Here is a 23,060-nt window from a genome sequence, read left to right on the forward strand (position 1 = left end):
CCAAGCATGTTTGTTTTGTTTTAAATAGAAAATATCACTAAACTGTACCCAAAAAACATCAATTCAATGGTTATCATCACTGATACCTAAAGCTGTATCAGTGATCTCAATAAAAGGTACAGCCAAGAATCTGCTGGAACAAAATGATATTTACCATGAAGTCATTGCCGAGCTTATAGTCTCCGATGCCATAATTGTAAGTCAGTTCTGCCACAAAATGATCATCCTCAGGTCCAAATCCCACCATTGTTTTACTCCACTTCCCATCATAAGGCCTAGAAAAATGAAAGTAAATTACTCCAGTGACCACAGAAGAATGTGCTGTAGGCAGGCCTCACCCAAAGAACTATTGGGACAGAGAGGTGGGCAGTCCCTTCTGGTCTTCTAAGAACCCATGAGATGACCCCAACTGGTGCTAAGAGCAGCTGTGGACAGTGCTCATGTGCCCCATCACCCAAGGCTCCAAAGACCATTTGTTTGGCACTTACTTAAGGGAAAGACTCATTTATCTTTTCTTTAAAGTAGGGGACAGAATCTCATAAAGGCCACCCTCCAAGCTGGCCTTAATTTAATGTTTTTGTATATCCACAAATAAGCATCCAATTCCCAAGAGGCCTTGGAATTTCCCAGCTTGCCATGACTTCTAAGTTTAAAGAGATACTCGATAAGATGTATTCATCTCCAGGGGTATTAGGAGCCTAAAGGGGATATGAAGAAACAAGGTGTCATACCCATTACAGGCAGCTTTGCAGCCTTCTTCAAATTCTTCATGACGCAGAATCTGGGAGGGAATTAGAATAAATTGTCAAGTTTTACTACTACTGGACACAGCATATTTTACACAAACGAAAACGTCAAAACACAAACATTATCATTTATAAGCTTCACTTGTAAAACAAACAAAAGATAATAAGCTTTATATCTTTCCCAGTCTAGAAGTAGTAGAAGTGAGAAAGAACAGCTTGACACCAAGAGCCAGACAACCAAGCAAAGTTGTAAAATCTGTTTAGATTGGGAAGCAGTGCTGTGTCGTCACAAAAACGTGGCCTTCAGAATGAGAAGTCTGTTTTGAAATTCTGGCTGTCAGTTAGTAGTTGTGTAACTCTGAGACCGTTGTTTAGGATCTGAGTTTCCTAATATGGCATGAAAATTGATAATTTATTAAAGCATTTGACACAGAACCTTGTACATAGTAGGCTCTCAATGTGTTAGTTTCTATTTTCCTTTTTGATTCCCACTTCTACTGTTCCAGTTCAAGCTCCCATCACTTCTCTCCCATTAATAGTCTCATAAACTATTAATACTCATCTTTCTTGCCCTCCTTCCTTCATACCACTATGGACGAAAAAGGGGCTCTATAATAAACCTGAAAAGTCCAGTGACTGAAAGTAACCTCAGTCACTGGTGATCTGATCATAAATTCCTAACTGGGAAGGTCATGATGGGTAGTCATGCCCCAAGCATATCATTTCTTTAGTAAAAGGGTTATCTTTGCCTGTCCATTGTTTCTGTGCATCTAGGGTTAACACACCTTTGACATGTCTCTTTTTCTCACCCCTCAGAAGCCTAAGTACCCTCAACAGAGCACCTAATCTTGTTAGCTCTCCTGCAATCCAATCCCCACTGTCTCCCTCCTTCATATAATCTTCCTTACGTTCCCTCCTTTACTCCAAATGTATAAAAAACTGCAAAACTCTTTCTCTGGAGCATTTGTGATCTTGCTTCCCGGCAATTTTGTCAGTTTGACTCACATAAACTTATAAAAATTCCCTACAGGTTTGGATGTTTCTTTCGTTGACACCACCATAAAATTATGTCCCTAAAGCACAGCTCTGATCACACCATCATCCTGTTCTAAAATGTAAGGGAACTCCCTACTTACTGTGGCATAAAAATCTAAATTCCTTAGCATAGAATTCAAGATACTATCAGAAACAGTCCCAATCTATTTGTCTTGATGTCCCATTTCCTCAACTTCAACTAAGTAATCTAAGCTAAAGGCACATAAAACTAGTGTTGTTTCCCATATACATCTTTGCATCGACTATTCAGTTTTTCTAGTATACTACCCCCTTTAATCTCGGTTCTAAAGAAATCCTATCTTTAGAGGTCAACTCAAATGCAAGGTCTTCATGAATTATTCCTTGACCACCCAGGTTGCAGTTAAATCTCTTCTTCTGTTGTATTAGGTTGGTGCAAAAGTAACTGCGGTGTTTGCAATTATTTTTAACCTTTTAAACCGCAATTACTTCTGTACCAACCTAATATTCTGATAATAGTTAACATTTATATAATACATACGATGTGGCAAAGGTTACACATATAATAATGTGTTTAATCTTCACAATAACTCTTTAATCAATGAGGAAACACATTAAAGGAGCGCTTTGTGGTTTTCTATCACTTATCAAATTTTTGTCTTCCATTGCTGTTAGCTACGTACAAACCTAATTCTCACTCCCACCCCATCCCAGGCCAGAAGCTTTAATTGAGGACAGATGTTTTCATTTTCATTTTTGTCACTAAAACTCAACGCACTACCACGAAACACCGACAGTATGTTTTTTACATGAGTGATGAGTTCCGGCAACTCTTTGCACGGTAGTCTTCTGCATTGTCTCTACATTAAATTGCACCCTGGCTTACTTATCAGGAGCTCCCCAACAGCTTCCGCCTATTTGTCACCCAGGTGACCCCTGCAGAATGTCACCCAGGTGACCCTATAGCTACTCAGGGCTGAAGGGGGGCCACTTCAGGGTGTTGGAGAGGAGAATGGGTTCTAAGTTCACACTTCGTTCTCGACTGTAGACAGGAGAGCGGGAGCATTCAAACCAGACTGAGTATCCAAGAGACCATTCAAACAAATCATCCTTGGGAGAAACAGAGCTCCCAGAATGCCGACTATCTAAACCAAAGGGCTCCCAAACCGGAAGAGACTGAGTTATTGTTCATTGGAAGAGTAGTATATAAATTTTTGTTTTCCCACCAGGCTGGAAGCTCCACAAGGGCAGTTACTCATGCATGCATGCATATACACATATATACATATATATATGCATGAATTTAAATAAATCCATTCACTTAACCCAACCGGCGACTCGCAAAGTTTCCTGACGCTGAAAACCAATCAGGGCTAATGGGGAGTCCGGGGCTAAGGTCCGACACCCAAGTGCCAGCTGACCTCGACGACAAACCCATTTCCCCCCTCCCTGGGCCAGGTGCGGCTCCGCTGCCCCTCCCACCCTCTCGGCGCCAACTGCACCTTCATCCCTAGGACATCGCGGTAGAAACGTGCCGTCTGGAACCGGTTTCCCACTTTGAATACGAAATGCAGAGCTCGGCGAGTGGCCATGACTAGCCACACACACCCGTCTCGCGTGCAGCGCCGCTCCACGCACAGGTAACGCACACGGGCCGGTGACGTCACTGGCTGTCGCCGGCGCGCTTTCGTGACGCAACACCCGGCGCGGGGGAAGATGGCGGCGCTGGTGAAGCGCGTGGGGTGGGCCACCCGACCCTTGCTGCCGGTGGTCCCGCCTTGGGACTTCGATCCGCGGCGCTGGGTCCGAGCGCTGCGGCGGAGCCCCGTGAAAGTGTTGTTTCCATCCGGACAGGTGGTGGATCGGAAGCCCGGCGCTGGGAAGCCGCCCCGGAAGGCGGCGGCTGAGGCCGGTCCCCAGGTGCAGCGACCGAAGCAGGTGCCCCCATCCCAGACGCCCCGCACCTGGGAAGAGTCAGGGCTTCGCTACGAGAAAGCTTTACCCGGGGACAAAAGGCTAAGGTGATGTGTTCCTGACATTTGTCGGGTATCCCCATTTCTCTTCCCGCCTCTCAGCGGGGCCTTCACCTCTTTCCTCCCGTTGGAGTACTTCCGGTACCAAGCTGTGCATGGAGGGCAGAATTAACATCTTCTTCGGAATCAATTTGTTTCTCGCTCTGAAGCTCTTTATGTCTGTTAGAACTAGGTGTCTCCGTTACAAGAATGTGGATAATTACTAGCCTTTCTGTTTCCACCCACAGCAACGTGATGACAATAGTTAGGTCCAGGCCATTTCGGGAAAAGCAAGGGAAGATCCTGCTGGAAGGTCGCAGGCTGATTGCAGATGCTCTGAAAGCCGGTGCTGTGCCCAAAGTTTTCTTCTTTAGTCGTCTGGAATACATAAAGGAGCTGCCCCTTGATAAGCTGGAAGGTGTCAGCCTCATTAAGGTGAAATTTGAGGATATCAAGGATTGGTCCGACCTAGTAACACCACAAGGAATAATGGGTCAGTGGTTATACGATGTCGCTACAAGTAGAGACCTAGGACTATTTGTTTAGACTGTGTTAGGCCAACAAATTTTATTTAAACCAAATTCCAAATGTTATTGCCTAAACTTTTTTTAGACACCCGGAAAAATAAAGTTCTCAAATCTGTGTATATTATAGTATTTTTAGTGGAAACTGAAGCCTGTTTTTGGTCATCATTTGTATTATGGCTCTTTTTGGTCCCTAGGAACAACCACTGTTCCTCAAACCTTATGTTTTTAGATCATTTCTTCAACCTTTAGTGTCTAACTAAAAAATAAGAAAATGTTTACCAAAATGTTAGCCCTCCATCTCTAAAACCTATGCCAGCGTGGTGATACCTTTTGTTGACTCCCTTATTCTAGAAGCAGGTCTCAGCAGTACGCTGCAATTTATTGCCCTGTTTAGCCCATTGAACAGGAAACCTTGTCTTCATTTGGTTGAATCTAACTTAAGGTTTTATGTAACTGTGATGTTGACTAGCACTTAGAAAGGTTTTTCTAAATATGGAAAGACTAAATTCTTTGTACCTTTTGGATGCTGGAATTATAATTAAGATCTGAGAATTGAATGGCAGTAAGTGTAGAGGTTTCCCTTGGATGGTAAGGGATGGTTGGGGCAGGGAGGGTTATCTTCAAGTTTTGATGTTTAGGCCAGGGCCTCTCGTCCCCATTATCCATGTGTATTCCCTGTAATGGGCTCATGGTGAAGCTATTCAGTTGGTGCAAAAGTAATTGAGGTTTAAAAGGTTACAACAATTTGCAAAAACTGCAATTACTTTGGCACCAATCTAATATTAATTGGGAGACAAAATGCTGGGGACCATCTCTTGTTTCTGTAACTCAGCAAGTCACAGAGATCTGAGCACCCGTGCTCAGAACTCTCCCCTAGGGTGGGGACATGAACTATTGAAGTTTTCCACTCACTGTAAGTAACTACTGTTGTTGCGACCTGCACCACACAAGCCGTGTGAAGGCGAGGGAGGCGGCGAGGGTTAAACTATAATAAAGAGACAGAGACTCATATACAGTTAAATCACAGAGGACCAAGGGACTTGCAGCCTTAAGAGATTGGAGCCCCGAATTGGGTTACTGACAGTATTTATTGGTTACAAACAATGAACATCACATGATTAGAGGCAGGGTTTGTGAAACTTTTATACCATTAAAAAAAAATAATTTTAATATTTAATTATTTGTCCCAAAGCAGCCGAAGCATATCGTCCCAAGATGACTAAGGTGTGGTGTGCAGCACCCTGGGGGAGAGTTTCTTGTGGTGAAACTGTGCCATGAGCTGAGCACAAAGAGCTTGGTCTAACGCTCTAATGGGCCTCTCTCACAATAAGGTGAGAGGGGGTAGCAGAGGCAAGCGGCAGCTTCCCACAAGAACAAGAGGAAGGAGGGGCAAGGCTCTCTCCTATTATTTCTTATAACAGCTCATTGGGGTTTTAATGGGGTTCCGTTCGGCTTAAGTTGTTCCTCCCTCGAGGAATCTTGTTGTGGACCGCAGACCCTTCTCTTGAAGACCAGATGGAGAGACTTAGGATATTAACTCCATCCCAGAGAGGCACAGTCCCACAAATTTTTCTTTCCTTAGGGAAAGGTTGGGGGGGACAAACAGCTAGGCTGCTGTGTGACCACATACTATCATTAGCTACACCTCTACTCCCTGCTCCATGCTATGGCTATCACTCATTTTCACCGTACTTGCCACTTTGGGCATATGTGCTAACAGTGGCCAGCCCACCCTGCACTTCCGTAGCCCCTTCATCATTATGACTGTTTTCATCATTTCATGGCTTTTAAATATACGTATTATTTAGTGTATCCTTATCATGTTTGATTTCAGAGTTGAGAAGGGGGCGGTAAAAGGAAAGAGAGATAAGATGTAGCACTACCTGTCAGCGTTCAGGCACGTCTCTAAGTGTAATCCAACAATGTGAGCGGGGCTCTGTCGTCACTACAGCCTTAGAAGTCAAAGGACTTCAAAGGTTTCCTGCCCCGTTGAATGCTCTCGTGGCTACGTGTGACTCTTAAATGCAGGGTCTTTTTACAGCACACGCGTGCCTGATACCATTCCATTGCCTTCACTGATGAACTAGGTACAGGTATTTATGTGTTCTCAGTGTGAATAAACTGGAATAGCCTGTGGGGAGGGCAGTTTGGCAGTATCTGTGAACATTAAGAGAGCATACATATCATTTGTCCATTTCCCTGGGGAAATATTTGGACATCTACATAGAGTCATACAGGGATGTTTATTGCAGGGTTGTTTATAATAGGGCAAATTGAAAATAATCTAAATGTCAGTTAGCTGGGGGAGAGCTAAATAAATGTGGTCCATTCACATTACCAAATAACATGCAGCAGTTAAAAGAATAAGGTAGCTCCAAGTGTACTGACATGGTAAGTTCTCCAAGACATGTTATAGAGTTAAATAAGTAGATTATAGAACAGAGTATGATTTTTATATGTAAAAGAAAGAAAGCACCTGTATATAGTAGGTGTACATCTATGTAGGTAGATGTATAGAATAAGTTCCAAAGGAATACACTCCAAGATTGAAAACAGTTATGCGGGGAGTTGGGGGGGGGGGGTCACTGGTAGGATTTTATGTTTTTTGAATTTTTTTAGTCAGAATGTATTCGTGTATTACATAATTAAGAATACAGAAAGGGATAAATGAAAAGTCAAATTATTCCCCATGTCCACATCAGACAGGTGAACCACCTGTTTTGTTTCCTCAGGGATTTTTGCCAAACCTGACCATGTTAAGATGGCATACCCAGAGACTCAGCTTCACCATTCACTGCCCTTATTGTTGATTTGTGACAATCTCCGTGACCCTGGGAACCTGGGGACGATTCTGAGATCTGCTGCTGGGGCGGGCTGCAGCAAAGTATTACTCACCAAAGGTAAGAGCATATGTGACGGGGTGAATTGGGTGGCCGTTTGTAAGGGAGCTGGCTCTACGGGCAGACATACATGGATTTGATTCTTGGATCTGCCCCAGATCTGTGAGCAATATTCTAAGTGTCACTTTCCTCATCTGTAAAGTTGATATAACAGAATCTACCCAGTAGGGTTGTTTTAAGGATTAAGTGACATGCACATAAAGTACTTAGGTGCCTGGCACACAGTAATTCAGTAAATGTGGACTAGCTTTTAAAATTATTTTGACACCTGCTAGGTTATTAAAGAAAGAACTTACAATCAATCAGGGGAAGAAATAGATGCCAGTTTGAACACTTGGTTTCAAGTCCTTTAATTAATGATCTTGAGTTCCCAAGTTGTTGGGCATACGAGACCTTTGTAACTCTTGACATTTTGAATCCTGTGAAAGGAATGCTGTCAACAGTATGATTATGAAACCGTGATACGTTTCCCTTCGCCCCACGTGTCAAACACCCCACAAGCCTCGTTACATTTCTTTTCTGTCTCCTCTCAGCAGGAATAGGGATTAGTAGGCTTAGTTCTAAACAGGCTCACTAACAGTTGGGATGTGCCTAAAATGCCTATAACAACTTGGGGGGAGAGGATCACTCATCAGAAACACTCAAGCTACCGTTCAGTGTAAATAGTGGCAGCTATTGCTGAGACTTGCCTTACTTGCTCCTTTGATCTCTTCCCTCAGTCACACCTTGTTGGAGTGCATTTCTCTGCCAGCGTGAGAGCTAGGTGCTTCTGTCGTCAGTACCTGCTGACCCACCCACTGTTGAGAGCTCTGAGAGCAGGCCTGGCTTTGGAAATGTACCTGTGTAACCCAGGCGGTGTGGTTTTCACACTGATGCTGTGGCTTGTGGAGAAGAGGCAGGGAAAGAGCAGGGAACACTTGGTGTGGTGTCCAGTATCTGGGATGTAAGGATGAGGGGGATTTCATCTTGTCCTGTGGTCCCTACAAGTTAGAGGGGAGCTGGCGCCACTCTTACATATAACTTGGAATGAGAAGATGGTAGATGGGGTGCCCTCGTGCTGCTCTCTCTCCCAGCGTGTGGCCCTGGGAAAGGCGGAGTGTCTGCCAAAGCACAGAAGTGGCTGGGCTGAGCACTGCCTTCTGCAGAAAGAGTAGTTCTTCGTGCCTTCTCACCGTGGTGTGAGAGCAGGTGTGTGCCAAGGACGAGGCTGTTCCCTGGCTCTCCCTGGATCACGTCACTGCCTCCAATCTAATTTCCCGATCTCTAGTGTCTTTCCTGTTCCAATCCAGATTCAATATTGAAGCCAAATGGGCCTTTCCAAATCATAAACCAGATTCTGTCACCACTTTAAAATCCTTCAGTGGCATACTGTCTTCTAGGTAAAACTGTCAACTCCTCAGCCTGGCACACCCAGCTTCCTTTAGGTGGGTCCTTGCCTGCCTCCCGTCTCGTCTCCCACCACTCCCCCAGCCGTTCGTGGGCCTGCTTCACCTTACGTACAGTTCTCGGACTGTGCACTTTCCCCTCCTGTGACTGTCCTCTGCCTGGGCCTTTTCTCCGACAAGGTCCTACCCGTGAAGATCCAGCCCAGCAGCCTGTGCTCCGGGATGGTTTTCCTCGTAGCCTTACTTTGTACAAGGTTTGCTATTAACCCTGCTCGTGCTGCGGCTGTGTCACAAGCTCCTCGAGGTTAGGAACTTGAGTGCTCCGGGCATGTCCCGTACAGTGCCTGGCACGTGTGTGGTCAGTGTTGATGGGAGGAGTGAAATCGGTGTCAGCACTCGAAGGACTTCCTCCTGCAGTCCCTTAGCTGGACACTGCCTTAATCGGGGAGGCGCAGGTGCCAGCTGTCAGGATGGCCACAACTGGACATTGTTTGGGGCTTCATCTTCTGATCCAGAACTCATCTGATGTCCTCCAGAGTCCCGTCTCCTGAAAAGGCTGGTAATGTTAATTGGATCCTGTCTTTTATTCTCTAGGCTGTGTGGATGCCTGGGAGCCCAAAGTGCTGCGGGCAGGTATGGGTGCGCATTTCCAGGTGCCCATCGTCAACAATCTGGACTGGGAAGCCGTGCCCAACTACTTGCCCCCCGACACCCGGGTCTATGTGGCGGACAACTGTGGCCTTTATGCCCAGGCCCAGACGTCTAATAAAGCCAGTGATTATGGCTGGGTGTGTGACCGACAGCTGTCCAAGATTCACAAGTATGAGGAAGAAGAGGAGGAGGAGGAGGATGTAGAAACCGGAGCCAGTGAAGGCTGGCTCCCTGAACTTGAGGTCCAGAGTTACGACTTGGACTGGACAGAGGCCCCAGCAGCTGTGGTCATAGGTGGGGAGACCCACGGCGTGAGCCTGGAGTCCCTGCAGTTGGCCGAGAGCACCGGGGGCAAGAGGCTTCTGATCCCTGTCGTGCCTGGTGTGGACAGCCTGAACTCGGCCATGGCCGCCAGCATCCTGCTGTTTGAAGGGAAAAGACAACTGCGGTTACGGGCGGCACACTGGAGCAGAGACAGGAGTTACCATTGAGGGGACACGGTGCTTAGGCTTTGCGTTGAGTTTGTCCCCAGCTCCTCCTGCACTGCTAGGAGGCTGGCAGAGTTGGTAACTGGCTTTCTAGGCCACATTCAGGAGGCAGCAGGTAGGCGTGATGCTGTTGTATGATTCTTGGGGAAAGATTTCCCATGTGTTTCTGCTTATCCTCAAAAACAACAAAGGTCAGAATTCTTCCTGAGATCTCCCATCTCGCCCGACTGTTATATATACATGAGAACTCCAGGTGATGGCATTCAGTAGCTAGCTGTTGTTTGGCTGTGTCAATCTCTGCGATTGTTCAGGCCTTGACTTACAGCCACTGTGTACGTGTAACATGATTTTTCCCCACCATGTTAAAACAGCTGGTAGAAACAGCTTAATTTCATCAGGTGATGGTATACCTTCTTAGCACCTCTGCGGATACCTTTTTGAGGACTCTGTTCAGAAAAGGAGGGAACGGATTTAACATGATCAGCTTAACTCTGCATCTGTCAGGAAAGCCATATGCTTTTTACCAGCTTCCTGCTATTAGTCCTACTTCACATACAACGTTTGGTTAAATGTAATGACGCAAATGAGTTACTTACATGAATCCCCCTTCCTGCGCAGAGGAACAGAACTGCTTAGGCAAATGCCAGCATTCCTGGCTGCTGTGTGAACAGAAAGCTCCTTCCAGGGGAGAGGCCGAGGTTCTGCAGATGAGAGCTTGGGCCTGCAACTCCAGTAAGACCCTGCTGTTCTTCTCTCAACCCTCCAGGGGACCAGGGCAAGCTGGGTCCTTACCTACTAGGTGCCAGCTGGGACGTAGCCAGGGACACGAGGGCAAATGCAGATGGTAAGCACTGTGTTTTAAATCACTGTGGGAAGGGGGTCCGTGGGGCTGGAGTGGGGGACCTATTTCCAGCAGTGTTTTGGCAACCACAGCGAATGTGGTTGGAGCCGAGGATGGTGCTAGCAGTGGAGTTTCACCACGTCCCTTCCATACCGAGGCTCCTTTACTGACCAGGATTCCTCGGGAGCCCTTCAGCTGCTCATTCTAAGGAGACTGAGTTGCCGGCATGCCCAAGAGAAATCATGGCCCCTCTCCCTTCCCCATCGGCTCCACCAGCTCCCTGGTAAAACTTCCTGTCAAGAGAACCAAAAGATCAAGCATGACTCGTCCCCCAACTGGCAGGGTGGGATTGCTTTGGCGTGTTTGAGGGGAGGGGTTTTTGCAGGAACAGTCTGGTTGGCTATGTTCTCCCAGGCTGACCCGCCAGAGCGGCTGCTCTGGTGCCCCACTGGCCTGGGCCAGCCCAGGGCCCCACACAGATGCCTGATGCAAGCAGCCCACCGATTGTTCTTGAGACGGGCAGCTTTTAGAAAGCAGATGAGGGGCAGCCGGTTGGCTCAGTTAATTAGAGCGCAATCCATAACACCAAGGTCACCGGTTCGATTCCCACATGGGCCACTGTGAGCTGCGCCCTCCACAACTAGTTTGAAAATGACGACTTGACTTGGAGCTGATGGGTCCTGGAAAAACGCACTGTTCCCCAATATTCCCCAATTTAAAAAAAAGAAAGTAGATCAGCCCACAAAGGCTGGGGCCTCGCCTGCCAGCTTCACAGCCATGATACTAAGTCCGGGAGGCAGCCCAGAGAACTGGACCACTTGAGTCTATCACATTTGGTCTCGCAACACCTTGGAAAAATGCTAAAGAATTAAATCTCTAAAAGGAAGCGCGTGCCTTTCCAGTATGAAACCAGTCTCCTGTACTCTTTGTCCTTGGCTTACCGTTCCCGCTGAATTTTATTACAAAATAAAAATCAACAAAAGAACAACAAAGCTTACACCTTGTTCTTGTTCAGAAAAACAAAGCGATGCAAAATGGTATACCTGGCAAGTGATTCTAAGCCTATTTTATCATCCTGGGTGTAAGAAAAGAAATTTGTATTCCATTCACGTTATAGTCAGTGTTTATGTGCCATGCCCTGTGAGTTCCTTTTGTATTTTTCTGTGGGGATTTAACCGAGGGGCGGGCCCATTTCCCTTTCAAACGACTACAGGGGAAGCAAGCGGTCAAGTTCTTGTTTGCCAAGTGATACTGGAAAAGCTCTATCTTCAGTTCTCAATTTTGAGGCCAACATTTGTCCTATCGCCATTTCCCCAGGAAATAAGAATAAGAACTGAGCAGCATATGACAAGCAAAACTGCTTGGCTGAAGGTTGGCCAAGCTGCCAGTTGCCTTTGTGCTGAGCGTGGCTGTAAAGATTTTTGCCACGAGGTGGCAGCCAAGCCTCAAAACCACTCCCAAACCTGAATGGAGGGGTGGGGATTTTTCCTGGATTTAAATGGGAGAGGGTGGAGTCAAAAGTCTCCCTCCACCACAGGCCTCTTGCAAGCCACTTACCCTCAGAGGTGCCGAAGTAGGAGGCGCATTGGTCACTCATTTAGCAGAATCTGAAGTGTAGGAGGACACTGGGCCAAAAACGGGAGAAAATGCACAGAAATGGAAAGTGGCTACAGAAAACACAAAACTTTACCCTTTGAATGAAGCCCTCTGGGAAAGAAGCTTTGGGTGGTGATGATGTCCCCTGCCACGTGGGAACCCTTGACTTTGCACTTCGGGGCAGGAAGAGCTGAAACTTCCCCCAGTCACAGCTGCTAGCTCCTGGTTAGAATCCGTTATTGAGACCCAAAAGATGAGCAAACCTTAGGACTCATTCCGCCTGGGACCTACCACTTGCCCCAGGGTTAACAGCAACAAATGTCACCACCATCCAAGCTGAGCTGCTTTTAGTTCCACTTGTGTCATTCTGCTACCCAAACCACAGAAACAGTATTAACCCCAGGGTTCCATGGCTGGTGCTGAAAACCACCTGGGGCTCCCCTCCTTGCCAAGCTGCTTCTGCCCGCCTGCAGGAGCAGACCTTACTGGTTTACCTTTAAATTTTTGTTTTAGGAAACACTCGTGTAGACACCTTTAAACTCCGAGATCTTATTTTGTCGATTTTCATCAATACACAAAGGTCATAAGCTGGAAACCAAAATAATGGCTGCGCCAGGATGACTATTCTGGGTGACTTGGTCTCTGAACCAGGTTCCCATGTTACACTGGAGTAGCTGAGAGAGCGGCTGCAAATCGAGTCCTCACTGAAAGCCTCAGGAAGCGGGTGCTGCTGCTGGAAGGCTAAGTATGGCTGAAAAGTCTTGAGTACGTTATAGACCGTATTGGTTCTGTTATTACATTTATTTCGCAGGGAAGAGCTACTTTTTTCAATTGAAACCTAATAGGTGGAAAGGGCCATCACCAAAGCTACTTCCTCGAAATGCAAGAAGGAAACAAAAGGTTGGGGAGACAATGCAGCTGCTGCGGGGTCTGGCCTCCCAGCCTCCCGTGCACCAATGTGATGGGAAGTGAGGGCGCATGCTGACTGCAAGCCAGTACTGTGGCTCGTGATTGGTTGGTCATTCCCATATCCTCTGATGGCCAAAGGGGATTCATTTTTTGGCCCTGGTCCTAAGATCCTGCCTCCTACTGTATCGTAGTTCGGGCTTGGGTCGGTGGTTTATTTGTGTGAGGCAGGAACGCCCACGAATCCAGACTTGAGCTGTCTCCTTGGGGCTTCCCATTGGCCTGCAGGCCTGGGGACAGAGGCTTTCATGCCTTGACAGATTATTTAATGGAAATCCAACTGACCCTCAGAACAAGTCCACCTCAAATCTAATAACATTTCCTGGCATAGGAAGTATTCCAAACATCAAGAGGGTGATACTTATGCCTTGAAAATGAAGCGTATTTCCTTCATGCTTTCACTTATAAGGCATGCTCAGAATGTCCTAATGTCATATTTCCCCCAGTAGATGGAGAAACCCCAACCATAAAGCAGACCCAATGTACAATTTTCCTACCTACAAGCCTTTTGTTTCCTGGAAAATATTTCACCCACTGCACATGCACCATTAGCACCATTAACGAAGCTAATAAACAACAGCCATTTGTCCCCCAAAGCATTTTCCCAGGAGCTGCCTGCCCGGAAGAAAGCAGGGGGTGCACTTGTCCCTGTGGGTATTAGCTCAGAGACACGTGGGTTCAGTGCTCACGTGGACACAACCACTTCGGGGTGAACTTGAAAGATGCCCAAGCCCAGGCCTCTGATCAGACCTGTTTGCACAGCAGCGCCCAAAGGACAGCTGTGGAGGGCATGGCGGAGCCTCCCCACAGACTGTGCTGCGGTGGCGTTCTGGTCCTCCGGGGCGGGCTCGGGCCTGCCCAGGCGGCCAGGGGAAAATGGCACTGCCCAGAAGGCGTGCACGCCCAGGCCTGCGTGACGGGAGAGGCTGCTGGGCCCCTCACTCGCTCAGGTCCCTCCCAGCGCTACAATTCCAGTGCACGGCATTTCCACATGTGCATGCCCCCACGCGTGGCTTCCTCCCTAAGGTGACAATGCAACAGCTTATTAGATCCGGTGGATCTGTTGCTGGACCATGTCCTACTTTGTCTTGACAGCATTGCAGAATTCAGTTTGCTGTCCCAGAACCAGGCAGCAGGAGGAGAGAACAGCTTTTCAGTGTCTTTAATTAGGCAACAGGAGAAAACAAAGTCTGGCTGAAAATCACCACGCAAAGCTTGGCTGATGCCAAAAAAGCAGTACTGGCTCCATGTGCTCAGATAAGGGAGAACCATTGATTTCGGGGACACACTTGGGGGAGGGGGTGCATAGCCGGCGGCCACCTCCCTCCTGGAAAGGAAGCTGGTTTTCAGTCGCCCTCTGTAACACCAACTCCGAACAGGTAAAACAATAAAAAAGAAAATCTCATCACTTGTGAAAATGGCTAGAATCAGATCTGGAAATCATTGTGGTGAACACAAACCTGGAACCCCAGGGTGGCATTTTTACAGCCACCACCCTGCCTCCACCTGCAGGGCATGGCTTCCTTAGCTGCTGTCGGAAGCCCTTGAATATACCACAGCTGGTGTTTTAACCTGCTTTCAATTAGCGACAAGCATTTTAAGGTATTTTGGAGCTGCTTAATGGAAATTAAGAAGCCACCCACTTCGTCTGCATCAATTACCTTTCAGATCGTTTGTACGGTGGAGACAAGGCGATTTCACAGGCACTGGTGAAGGGATCCTCCCCAGCATTTCCTCCTAAAGTCGCCACTATATAAACCCAGAGCACCTTTTCCAGTAAACCTTCCCACTGATCTTCACTAACCTAGATACCCACTCAAAGGGGAATTCTGGCGTCAAGGATCCAGCTGGCATTCGTGGCAGGTAGTTCAGTCAACCAAATGACCTAGTTTTTCTGCTGCCATGACTTATGACTTACAGGATCTCCTCACTGGACTATGTTCCTTCTGCCCAGAAGATCAGTAGCTACCAAGAGAGACCACCTGTTTGCTCCAAGGGCATCACAAGATAGGGCACAGACAGAAACCCTGTCCATCTTCCAAGCAAGTCAGCCTCACCTCGTCCCCACATCCAACCCACCCTGCAAGGGAGACACCGGCAGGGTGACAGTGCAGGGTTTCCGGGTCTCCAACTATATTCCCAGTCATCACTGGGAGACCCATTGGGGTTCCTCGTGTTTTCACCCTGGCCTTCTCAGGCTGCAGAGCACATGAGCCCTGAGGGTCCACAAGGTGTCTGTCATCTGAGGGAGGGAACAAATGAGCCCTGAGGGTCCACAAGGTGGAGGGAACAAATGAGCCCTGAGGGTCCACAAGGTGTCTGTCATCTGAGAATCCACCCTCCACAAGGGCAAGTTCAATCAGGAGCGATGGTGGCCAGAGCTCTGGTATTCTAATCCACATGAACTTTCTGGCTTCTGGAGGATGTGACAGATGACCAGGTTAGGTCTCAGGGTTCTCGAAAATTCTGACACATAGCTACCAGGTAGCCAACAAAAGTCCAAAGGATCTCGTGAGTCCCTCCTCCCTTCACTGCCCACCTCCTAAGAGAGCACAGCACCACAAGCAAAAAGATTTTTGTTATTAGGACAGAATAGGCCAACTGATGGGTAACATCCAGAGATGCCTGCTTTTATTTCTTACTAGTTGATTGCATTTCAGGCTGGTGACATCAAGTAACAGTCTAATTACCAACTAATTTTGTACCTCCGGAACTACAAATCAACAATCCAATTCAGCAAGGAGCAATGGTGTTACAGCTAATTGGGGGGCTGGGTTTTCCAAATAAATGGGCTTGTTTGGCAGAGTGCTGTGAAGTGGAGCCAAGGGTAAGGCCTGGAATTGTTTAAAGACGCTGACACCTGGTTGAGATAGGCTAAAACCCTGCAAATCCCTAGGTGAAGCCCTCCGTCCCAAATCCTTAGAACACAGGCGTTCTTTTCCTTTTTGTGGTCAGTTCTGCCAAAGAAGGAGCCAAACTACCTGGGTCTAGCAGAGTGGATCCAAGGCCTACTCTTTCTTCATCGCCGTGTCCTCTGCCCTCATTCCCACCCTAGGGCACAGCTCTTTTACTGCAGGTTCTTAGGGAAAAGCTAGGCTTCTGGTAATTTCTTGTCTCTTTTTAAGTTCTGCTCTGAAAAGAAAAGAGAATGACAGGGGTCACCCAAGATAGGTACAGGCACATCAGCAGCGCCCCTGCGGCCCCAGGCCCAGAGTTGGGCTGGGTCAGAGGTCTGGCTGGTGAGGAGGTGCTGCTCCCAGAAACAGGGCCGCGTGCATCTTCCTGGGAAGATGTCCAAGGGAAAAGAATTTATTAACAAAATTCCAGGCTAGCAGGGGCTGTTTGTATGAGAAGACAGAAACTTAGAGAAGGTCAAGATCAAGGAAGAAAGATAAGGAATGAGAAGCTCTTCTCACATAGTAGGAGCTCAATCAAAGGCAGCAATTACTCTGAATCATTACTGTAGCTCCTCTTTTTCTCACCAGAAAAGAACACCAGTTTTCTTTGAGGTCTGGAGATCCCCTGCCCAAGAATTGACTGACAAGTTAGTGTTTCTCCCTCAGACCAAGACAGACCATGTCACCCAGGAATGGAGGTTCTCACCAGCAGCTCTCTAAGCTGAGGCCTGATAAAGCTGCGGCCCTTTCCCTGCCCCACCTGTGTCACTGAGCTGTCAGCTCTGCGTGTGCACGCTGACACCAGAGCCAGAGCACCGATGCACTGTCCCCTTCATGCCCACTCGGCAGAAGAACACCCTGGCAAATACTCAAGTCACCAAAGGCTGGTGACTGAGAGAGTGACGCTGCCCCAGCTCTGGCCGGGTTACGGCAGCCCCGTGAGTCCCAAGCAGAGTCTCCAAACCTGGTGGGTTCTTCTGCTGCTGAGAGGGTGCGCACCCTAGGGTGCTAGTGAGGAGTTAATGCAGAAAACAAGGCACCACAGAGAGGTTGGACACTTGGGTTGTGTGATTTGGGACACGCTGGAAAAGTCCATGGGTGGAGGGAAGGAAGGGGAGGAGGAGGAGGAGAAGACTGAGTTTTAAATAACGTCTCACGAGGCCGGAGCCCCACTAGATGGGCTCTGGTTTGAGCTTTTCTGCTAGGAAGTCATTCACAAAGGCCTCCACAATGGCGGGGGTGATCTCCTCCACGTCCATCACATACTTGGCCCGGGCTGACATGTCCAGAATGGTGAGCAAAGGGGCGGCCTCAGGCAGGTTGGTATAATCTCGCAGGGAATCAGTCATGTCATCCTGGAAGTCACCAGAAGGGAGAGAGAACCAGTAAGTTTTCAAGAAAGGGTCGAGTCCCCTGGGCCCAGGCTCCCCAGATTCCATCATGACCCTGAAGAGTGGGCCCCCTCCAGGAAAGATGCGCTGAGAACGGGGAGCAGTGGACCCTGCGCTGCCTCATGGAGGCTGGTTCGGAAAGTTCTCTCTGTATCACCAAAACCCTCCAGGCAAGTCTTCTTTATTAGCACGGAAGCAACTTTACTGGGTCCTCTGCTTTGTCAAGATGTGATGTCCTTTGATTACTTACTTTTGCAATCAGCTCTCAATCGTTTGTGGCCCGAGGCCAATTTGGACTTCAGCTCTGGAATGTTTTTAAACAGAACTGCCCCCACCCCACCTCTGTGGTTTCAGGGGGCAGGAGTCACACAGCCAGTTAGGAAGACAGAGCTACCAAAGTTTACATGAGTCACTCTTTATCTGAGCCGGAAATCTGAGCCAGAAATTGGCACTTTATTACATATTCCCAGTGACTGTCCAGAAGAATTCCCCTAATACCAGATGTAGCATTATTAAGTATAAAGGCAAACACAGAAAGACAAAGAGAAAGATTTATAAGGGAGCAACCCTCTGAGTTGACTTTTTCCGCTGTCAATCCTTGTTTGGTAGGTAACAGAAAATGGACTCTACATATCCATCCCGAGCTGGTCTCACTATACAGTGTGCAATATTCTAAACTGAATGGAAAGACGTGAGTTGCCTTGCAGAGAAAGGACATAGGGTATTCCTGGCCTTACATGACGGCGAGCAGGAGGCATGAAATGTACAGCTCATTGGTTTCTGAGACTAAAAACATTCCTTTCACAAAGGGCAAAGACTTAGATTATTAGTGATTGTCTATTTCCCCACCCCAGAATGCTGGGTGATTCACCGTCTCTGGCACGTTCACCCAAGTCAGTCCCTCCATATTGGTTAATAAACAATCTTCATGACACACGGAGGGAGACACCTGGACAAATACTGTACATTGAATTCCCGCTGCCTCCCCTCCCCTCTCCCTGTGAGCAAACCACGGGGAGATGAATATTAATGCCTATTAAGGTTTCAGAAGGGAAGACTTCTGCCCATCAGAGCAGGCAGGATCAAGATAAATGAGGGGTCCCCCTTAGCCCTGGGTGGAACATGAGAGGGCCAGAGTGCGGGCTCAAAGGCTCAGTAACTGCCTGAGGCTCCAGCACCCCCTGCCCACCACTGTTCCATATTGCCTAGCTTCTGAGCACGAGGATAGAGAAGGCCCAGAGCCCAGGTGAAACACCCAGGACGGACGAGGTGGCCAGGTGGGGAACTGGAACCGTGGATGACCCCAGCTCCTCTGTCCAACTTCCTGGTCCAGACATCCTTCCCTCTGGGCCTGGGCCCGTCCATCTGCTGGACCACAGGACAAAAGGAGCAGAGCTCTGCTGCTGGAATCACACCCACCCCCGTTCACGTCTCTCTCTGCCATCTACTTAATGTGTGACTTTGGAAAGTCACTTCTCTGAGCCCAGGTCTCGTGCCCTCTACGATGGATTTATTACCAGCTCACCTGGAGCTAGGTGAGGCGTGAGGGCCAGCCAGCACACACAGTCCAGCTGACCAGACTCCACGTGGTTTTGCTCTCTCTGAGCCTCACTTTCCTCATCTGTCAAAACGTAATGATTATGTCTCCAGCCAGAGAGGTGGGGACAAATAGGACAGTACAGGAGAAGCACTTGGCTTGGTGCCTGGTATATAGAAAACCTACAAATGCTCCTTTTCAGCCACATTTCTACAGCAGTGACTGGAGCCCTCCAGCCCCACCCCCGGCCCAGCTCAGCCCTCTCCATTCTGAACCCATCTTTTCTCAGAGCCATTCGAAAGGGCTTAGAGTTGAATTAATTCAGGGCAGCCTCTATGTGTGCTTTGTGTGGAGCGGGCTCCTGTAGCCCCAAGGCAGAGCCCTCTGAACCCGCTTTGTTCCGTCTACCCCACGGCCAAGCAGGGAGACTTCAGCTGCCTGCGAGGGGCCCAGCAGGGCTTAGCCGGGGTGCCTATTGACATGAGGAATGGGTGATAGTCCAGGGTTTCTGGCTGTCACTGCCTCTCCTGGGATCCAAACACAGCGTGAAACAAGAATGGGGCTCTGACCAACTCGGGGTACATATGGGTGGAAGGAGGGCAGGGGGGGCTGCTAAAAATGTGTCTGTCAATAACCAGCTTATGGTGAGTGCCTGGTTATGGGGCGGGGGTCGTGGCGGTGGAGCATGAGTGGAGGATGGCTCTTGGGGGTGGGGTCCAAGGTAGAGGGTCTGTGCCGACGGCAGCCATCTTACAGAGATTCCCCTTAGGGGAGGCAGGAACCTGGCAGAGGTGGCCCAACTGAAGGGCCTGGCCTTCTCACCCTGTGAAAAGTCCTCTAACCCAGCTCACGGCACAGGTGTTGGGTGAAAGAGAGGGATGTTAGCAGTTTCCAACCTCAGCACTCTCTGTGGGCTGGCTGGGTAACTGCAGGTCAGAGCTGGGGCCCCCAGCAGGATCCCTGTAATGGGAAAAGCCCACTTTGCAGGCCAGTGCAAAGGGACTAACCAAGCACATAGCGTGCAAAGCATCAAGGGTCTGGTTTGGACCTAGCCCCAAGGACACGTGTGTTGTTCATGATTTGTCCCTCTCCGCAGCGGTGATGTGGGAGACGTGCATGAGGGGCTATCTCCTGGGGGGGGGGGGTCCTGCTGCTCTGAGGCTGCTGAGTGAGGATGATGGACGAAGGGAGCAGCAGGGCAGGAACTGGTTTTCCATGACTCAGGATGACACACCCTTTCACGCCACATTTGTCTGTGGGCGCTCCCAGAAGCAACTGTCACCCCAGACCCCATGGCCTCTTCAAACATTCCCCAAAGCCCATCACTCTCGTTCTAACAGTCACCCTCAGACCGGCCCCGGGGGCACTCACCTCCCCTGCCACAAAGAACAGAAGCGGCGCCTCCTCCTCTTTGGCTTTGTACTTGGCAATGATCTTCTCGGCTATTGGCTGAATCAGCTGCTTGGCCGCCTCCGACTCCCCATCATCCTCAGAATCTGTGATGGGGAGAGAAAGACATGAAGAAGCACAATGGCTTGTCAAAGAGTGGTGCCCCCTGGAGGAGCCTGGGTGAAGGGCTTGAAACACACATCTGGGCAGCCCCTGAATGGAGGAAGCACTTTCCCGGGGACACGGGTCTCGCCTCCTGGGTGCACGAAGGTGGGATGCGTGTGCTCACTTGCCCGCACAGCGCCCTCCTGCACCCACCCCCAGGAACAACCCACCCCGCTGAGGAGCACGGATGCCCCAGGTAAACGTGAGCCTTGTCACTGAAGTCTTCACAAACCCTCCTTGGAAGCCGAGCTTCCCCTAAGCCAGGACCTGGGGCCATGGTAGATTTTCTCTCAGTCACAGAATGAGATGCTACAACTTCAGATCTCTGATTTCCTAAGGAAAATGGCAGAAGTGCTAGTGGGTAGTGCGGTGGTCCGGTCAGCAGCTTTGTGGCAGCGGGGAGGCACAGCTGGCAGCCAGCCTCAGCTGATGGCATGGAAACCACCCACTCTGGCTCCCAAGAGCCCCCTATAGGGCATGTCTTGCCTCTAGTGAAACAGCAGTATGAAAGCAGACACAAGCGGGGAGGGGCGGCCCTCACTCCTGCTGGACCCTATAACTGACAGCAAGAGAAACACCCCCAAGAGTGGCAGCATGGGGTGTGGGGAAGCAGGTGCCAGCAGATGCTTTCCCCCCAGAAATGCCACACCACCCGAGTCCTGTAGTGTGCAGACTCTGTGGGAAACTCTCTAGACCAGGGGTGTCCAAACTTTTTTCAACGTTTTTCACCAAGGGCCATATGCGGTAAAATACACAAACAGCCGGGCCACTCACTCGAGGTGAAGTACGCATTGCCTCACCTGGTTTATTTAAGTAAACTAAATATATTTTTGGAATTTGCTGCGGGCCAATTAACAATGGATTGTGGACCGCAATTGGCCCGTGGGCCGCAGTTTTTGGACACCCTGCTCTAAACGCACATCTAATTAGTTCTGTGATGCCGGGAACTCTGCCTCTCGGGAACCCTGTTTCCACATCTGCAGATGGCCAGTGAGGTTCCCAATTGTCCCTCAGTTCAGAATTGTTTCCCAGGCCTCAGGACATGGGTGTGGGAGCCTGCAGCAGGCAGGAAAGCCCCAAGGCCGTCCTGTCTCTCCCCAGGGCCTCTGAAGCGCTGGACCAACAGCAAATCAGTTTGCTTAAGAATTCCCGAGTCTAAGTATTGGCTCCCCCTACCCCCCCCACCCCCACCCCCCCCCACCCCCGCCAGAAGCCTCCCACACCAGACTTTCAGAGAATGGGGGTAGGACGTTACACATATCCCCTAACCCCCTTCAGTGAAGTGGGTATGGCAGCATCTCAGCCATGATCCTAGTACCCCAAATTATTTTGAGTTGGAGCTGAGCAACAAGTCCCAAGGCCGAGGGTGAGGTGGCCCTTGGCAGCAGTTGCTCCGTTTGCACAAGGAATCAGGGTTACCCCATGGGGCTGCAGGGAGCCGAGAGTAAAGTTCCTGTGTCCTCCTGGTCCAACACTGTCCTCAGATCCAATACTGAGCACCAGAGTGGGCGAGCCAGGGGAGGCTGAGAGGGGCACCTGGCCCCTCAGATGCGGCCTGAGGCTGGGGCAGCTGGTCAGAACACAGGTGCTCAGCAGAGGCAGCCCTGGGTAAGCCTGGGCCCGAGGGGGCGCCGCCCCTGCAGCTGCTCTGCATGCAGCCCCACCTCCTTCCTACCATCAGGGGCCCAGGGCATCTCTGGGCCTGACCTATTCTTCCCAGCTGGCAGTTTGGGAGCAGCTAGGAAGGAAAGCACAGCGGCAACTCCCAGAACACTTCCCACAGGGGGAGAGCCATGAATAAATCATTGGGGTCAAAAGCAAGGCTGCTGGGAGAGACAAAGGCCCAGCCCCTGCATTGTTCCGTGACCAAAAGAGGCTCTGGGACAGACACCCACCCCCAAGGAGAATCTGTCCTGCGGTCCCCACTGAGCTTCATACCTACAAAAAGGACGAGGCAGGGGCCCTCGTTGAGCTGCACGGCGTTGGAGTCGGAGAGCTCCAGCACGGGCTTGGGGTGCCAGGGGAACTCCCGGCAGTCCTCGTCATTCAGCACCTCGACTCGCCCCTGCCGCGTGATCACCTCCCCCTGCGGGTCCAGCACGATGAGGGTGGGGATGCCTGCAAAAGAGAGAGCTCACTTGGCCACAGGCCCCAGCAGGAACAGCCAGCTCCCTCCCCCAGTTCACGGGAGGACCCAGGACAAGATACAGGCTCAGGATTAAGAGTCAGAAAGCCATGGGATGGAATCCAGGCTCAGCAGCAGAAGAGCCACAGAATGCCCTTGGGTCTGCGTGTAACTTCTCCGTGGGCCCCTGAGCGAGTCCCTTCACCCCTCTGGGCCTCATACCCTCTCCTGCTACATGGTGGGTGCACTGCAGGTCCTATCTTATCCCACTATGTAAGATCCATGAGTTGTGCATTTAAAGCACTTCACACAGGGTCTTGGCACATGGAAGCAATCATCCCAAAGAGCCCAAACAGATCCCAAAGAAGCAAGAGCCGCTCCCCCCACCTGCCAGGAGTCTAACACCTAACAGAGGTGGTGTAAAACCGTG

The 23,060-nt window shown here is 49.6% G+C and overlaps 3 protein-coding genes across 5 annotated transcripts in view; 1 reads left to right on the forward strand and 2 right to left on the reverse strand.

Moving 5' to 3' along the window:
• Positions 1–3,422, reverse strand: part of GLOD4 (glyoxalase domain containing 4) — a 29,220-nt gene extending 25,798 nt beyond the window's left edge. For both annotated transcript variants that reach the window (XM_081029793.1, XM_081029792.1), the window contains exons 1-3: positions 3,263–3,422; positions 732–781; positions 155–275 (exon numbers count right to left, since the gene is read on the reverse strand). In XM_081029793.1, the coding sequence (XP_080885919.1) occupies positions 155–275; positions 732–781; positions 3,263–3,352 (261 nt within the window). In that variant the 5' untranslated portion in view covers positions 3,353–3,422. The remainder of the gene's footprint in view (positions 1–154; positions 276–731; positions 782–3,262) is intronic.
• Positions 3,423–3,459: 37 nt separating this feature from the next.
• On the forward strand, positions 3,460–10,217 carry MRM3 (mitochondrial rRNA methyltransferase 3). 2 transcript variants are annotated; one of them, XM_081029791.1, is made up of 4 exons: positions 3,460–3,781; positions 4,021–4,207; positions 7,032–7,199; positions 9,179–10,217. In XM_081029791.1, the coding sequence occupies exons 3-4, from the start codon at positions 7,061–7,063 to the stop codon at positions 9,724–9,726; spliced, it is 687 nt and encodes a 228-aa protein (XP_080885917.1). In that variant the 5' UTR covers positions 3,460–3,781; positions 4,021–4,207; positions 7,032–7,060; the 3' UTR covers positions 9,727–10,217. The 2 variants fall into 2 exon arrangements, with proteins under 2 accessions (XP_080885917.1, XP_080885916.1); XM_081029790.1 differs by having other exon boundaries at positions 3,466–3,781; positions 4,021–4,265.
• A 4,055-nt stretch (positions 10,218–14,272) lies between these two features.
• NXN (nucleoredoxin) overlaps positions 14,273–23,060 on the reverse strand; it is a 143,055-nt gene continuing 134,267 nt past the window's right edge. Inside the window, exons 6-8 of the mRNA XM_081029789.1 lie at positions 22,444–22,623; positions 20,323–20,447; positions 14,273–17,378 (exon numbers count right to left, since the gene is read on the reverse strand). Coding sequence (XP_080885915.1) covers positions 17,196–17,378; positions 20,323–20,447; positions 22,444–22,623 — 488 coding nt within the window. The 3' untranslated portion in view covers positions 14,273–17,195. The remainder of the gene's footprint in view (positions 17,379–20,322; positions 20,448–22,443; positions 22,624–23,060) is intronic.

Source organism: Rhinolophus hipposideros (assembly GCF_964194185.1).
Source record: "Rhinolophus hipposideros genome assembly, chromosome: 20".
NCBI classification, from domain to species: domain Eukaryota; kingdom Metazoa; phylum Chordata; class Mammalia; order Chiroptera; family Rhinolophidae; genus Rhinolophus; species Rhinolophus hipposideros.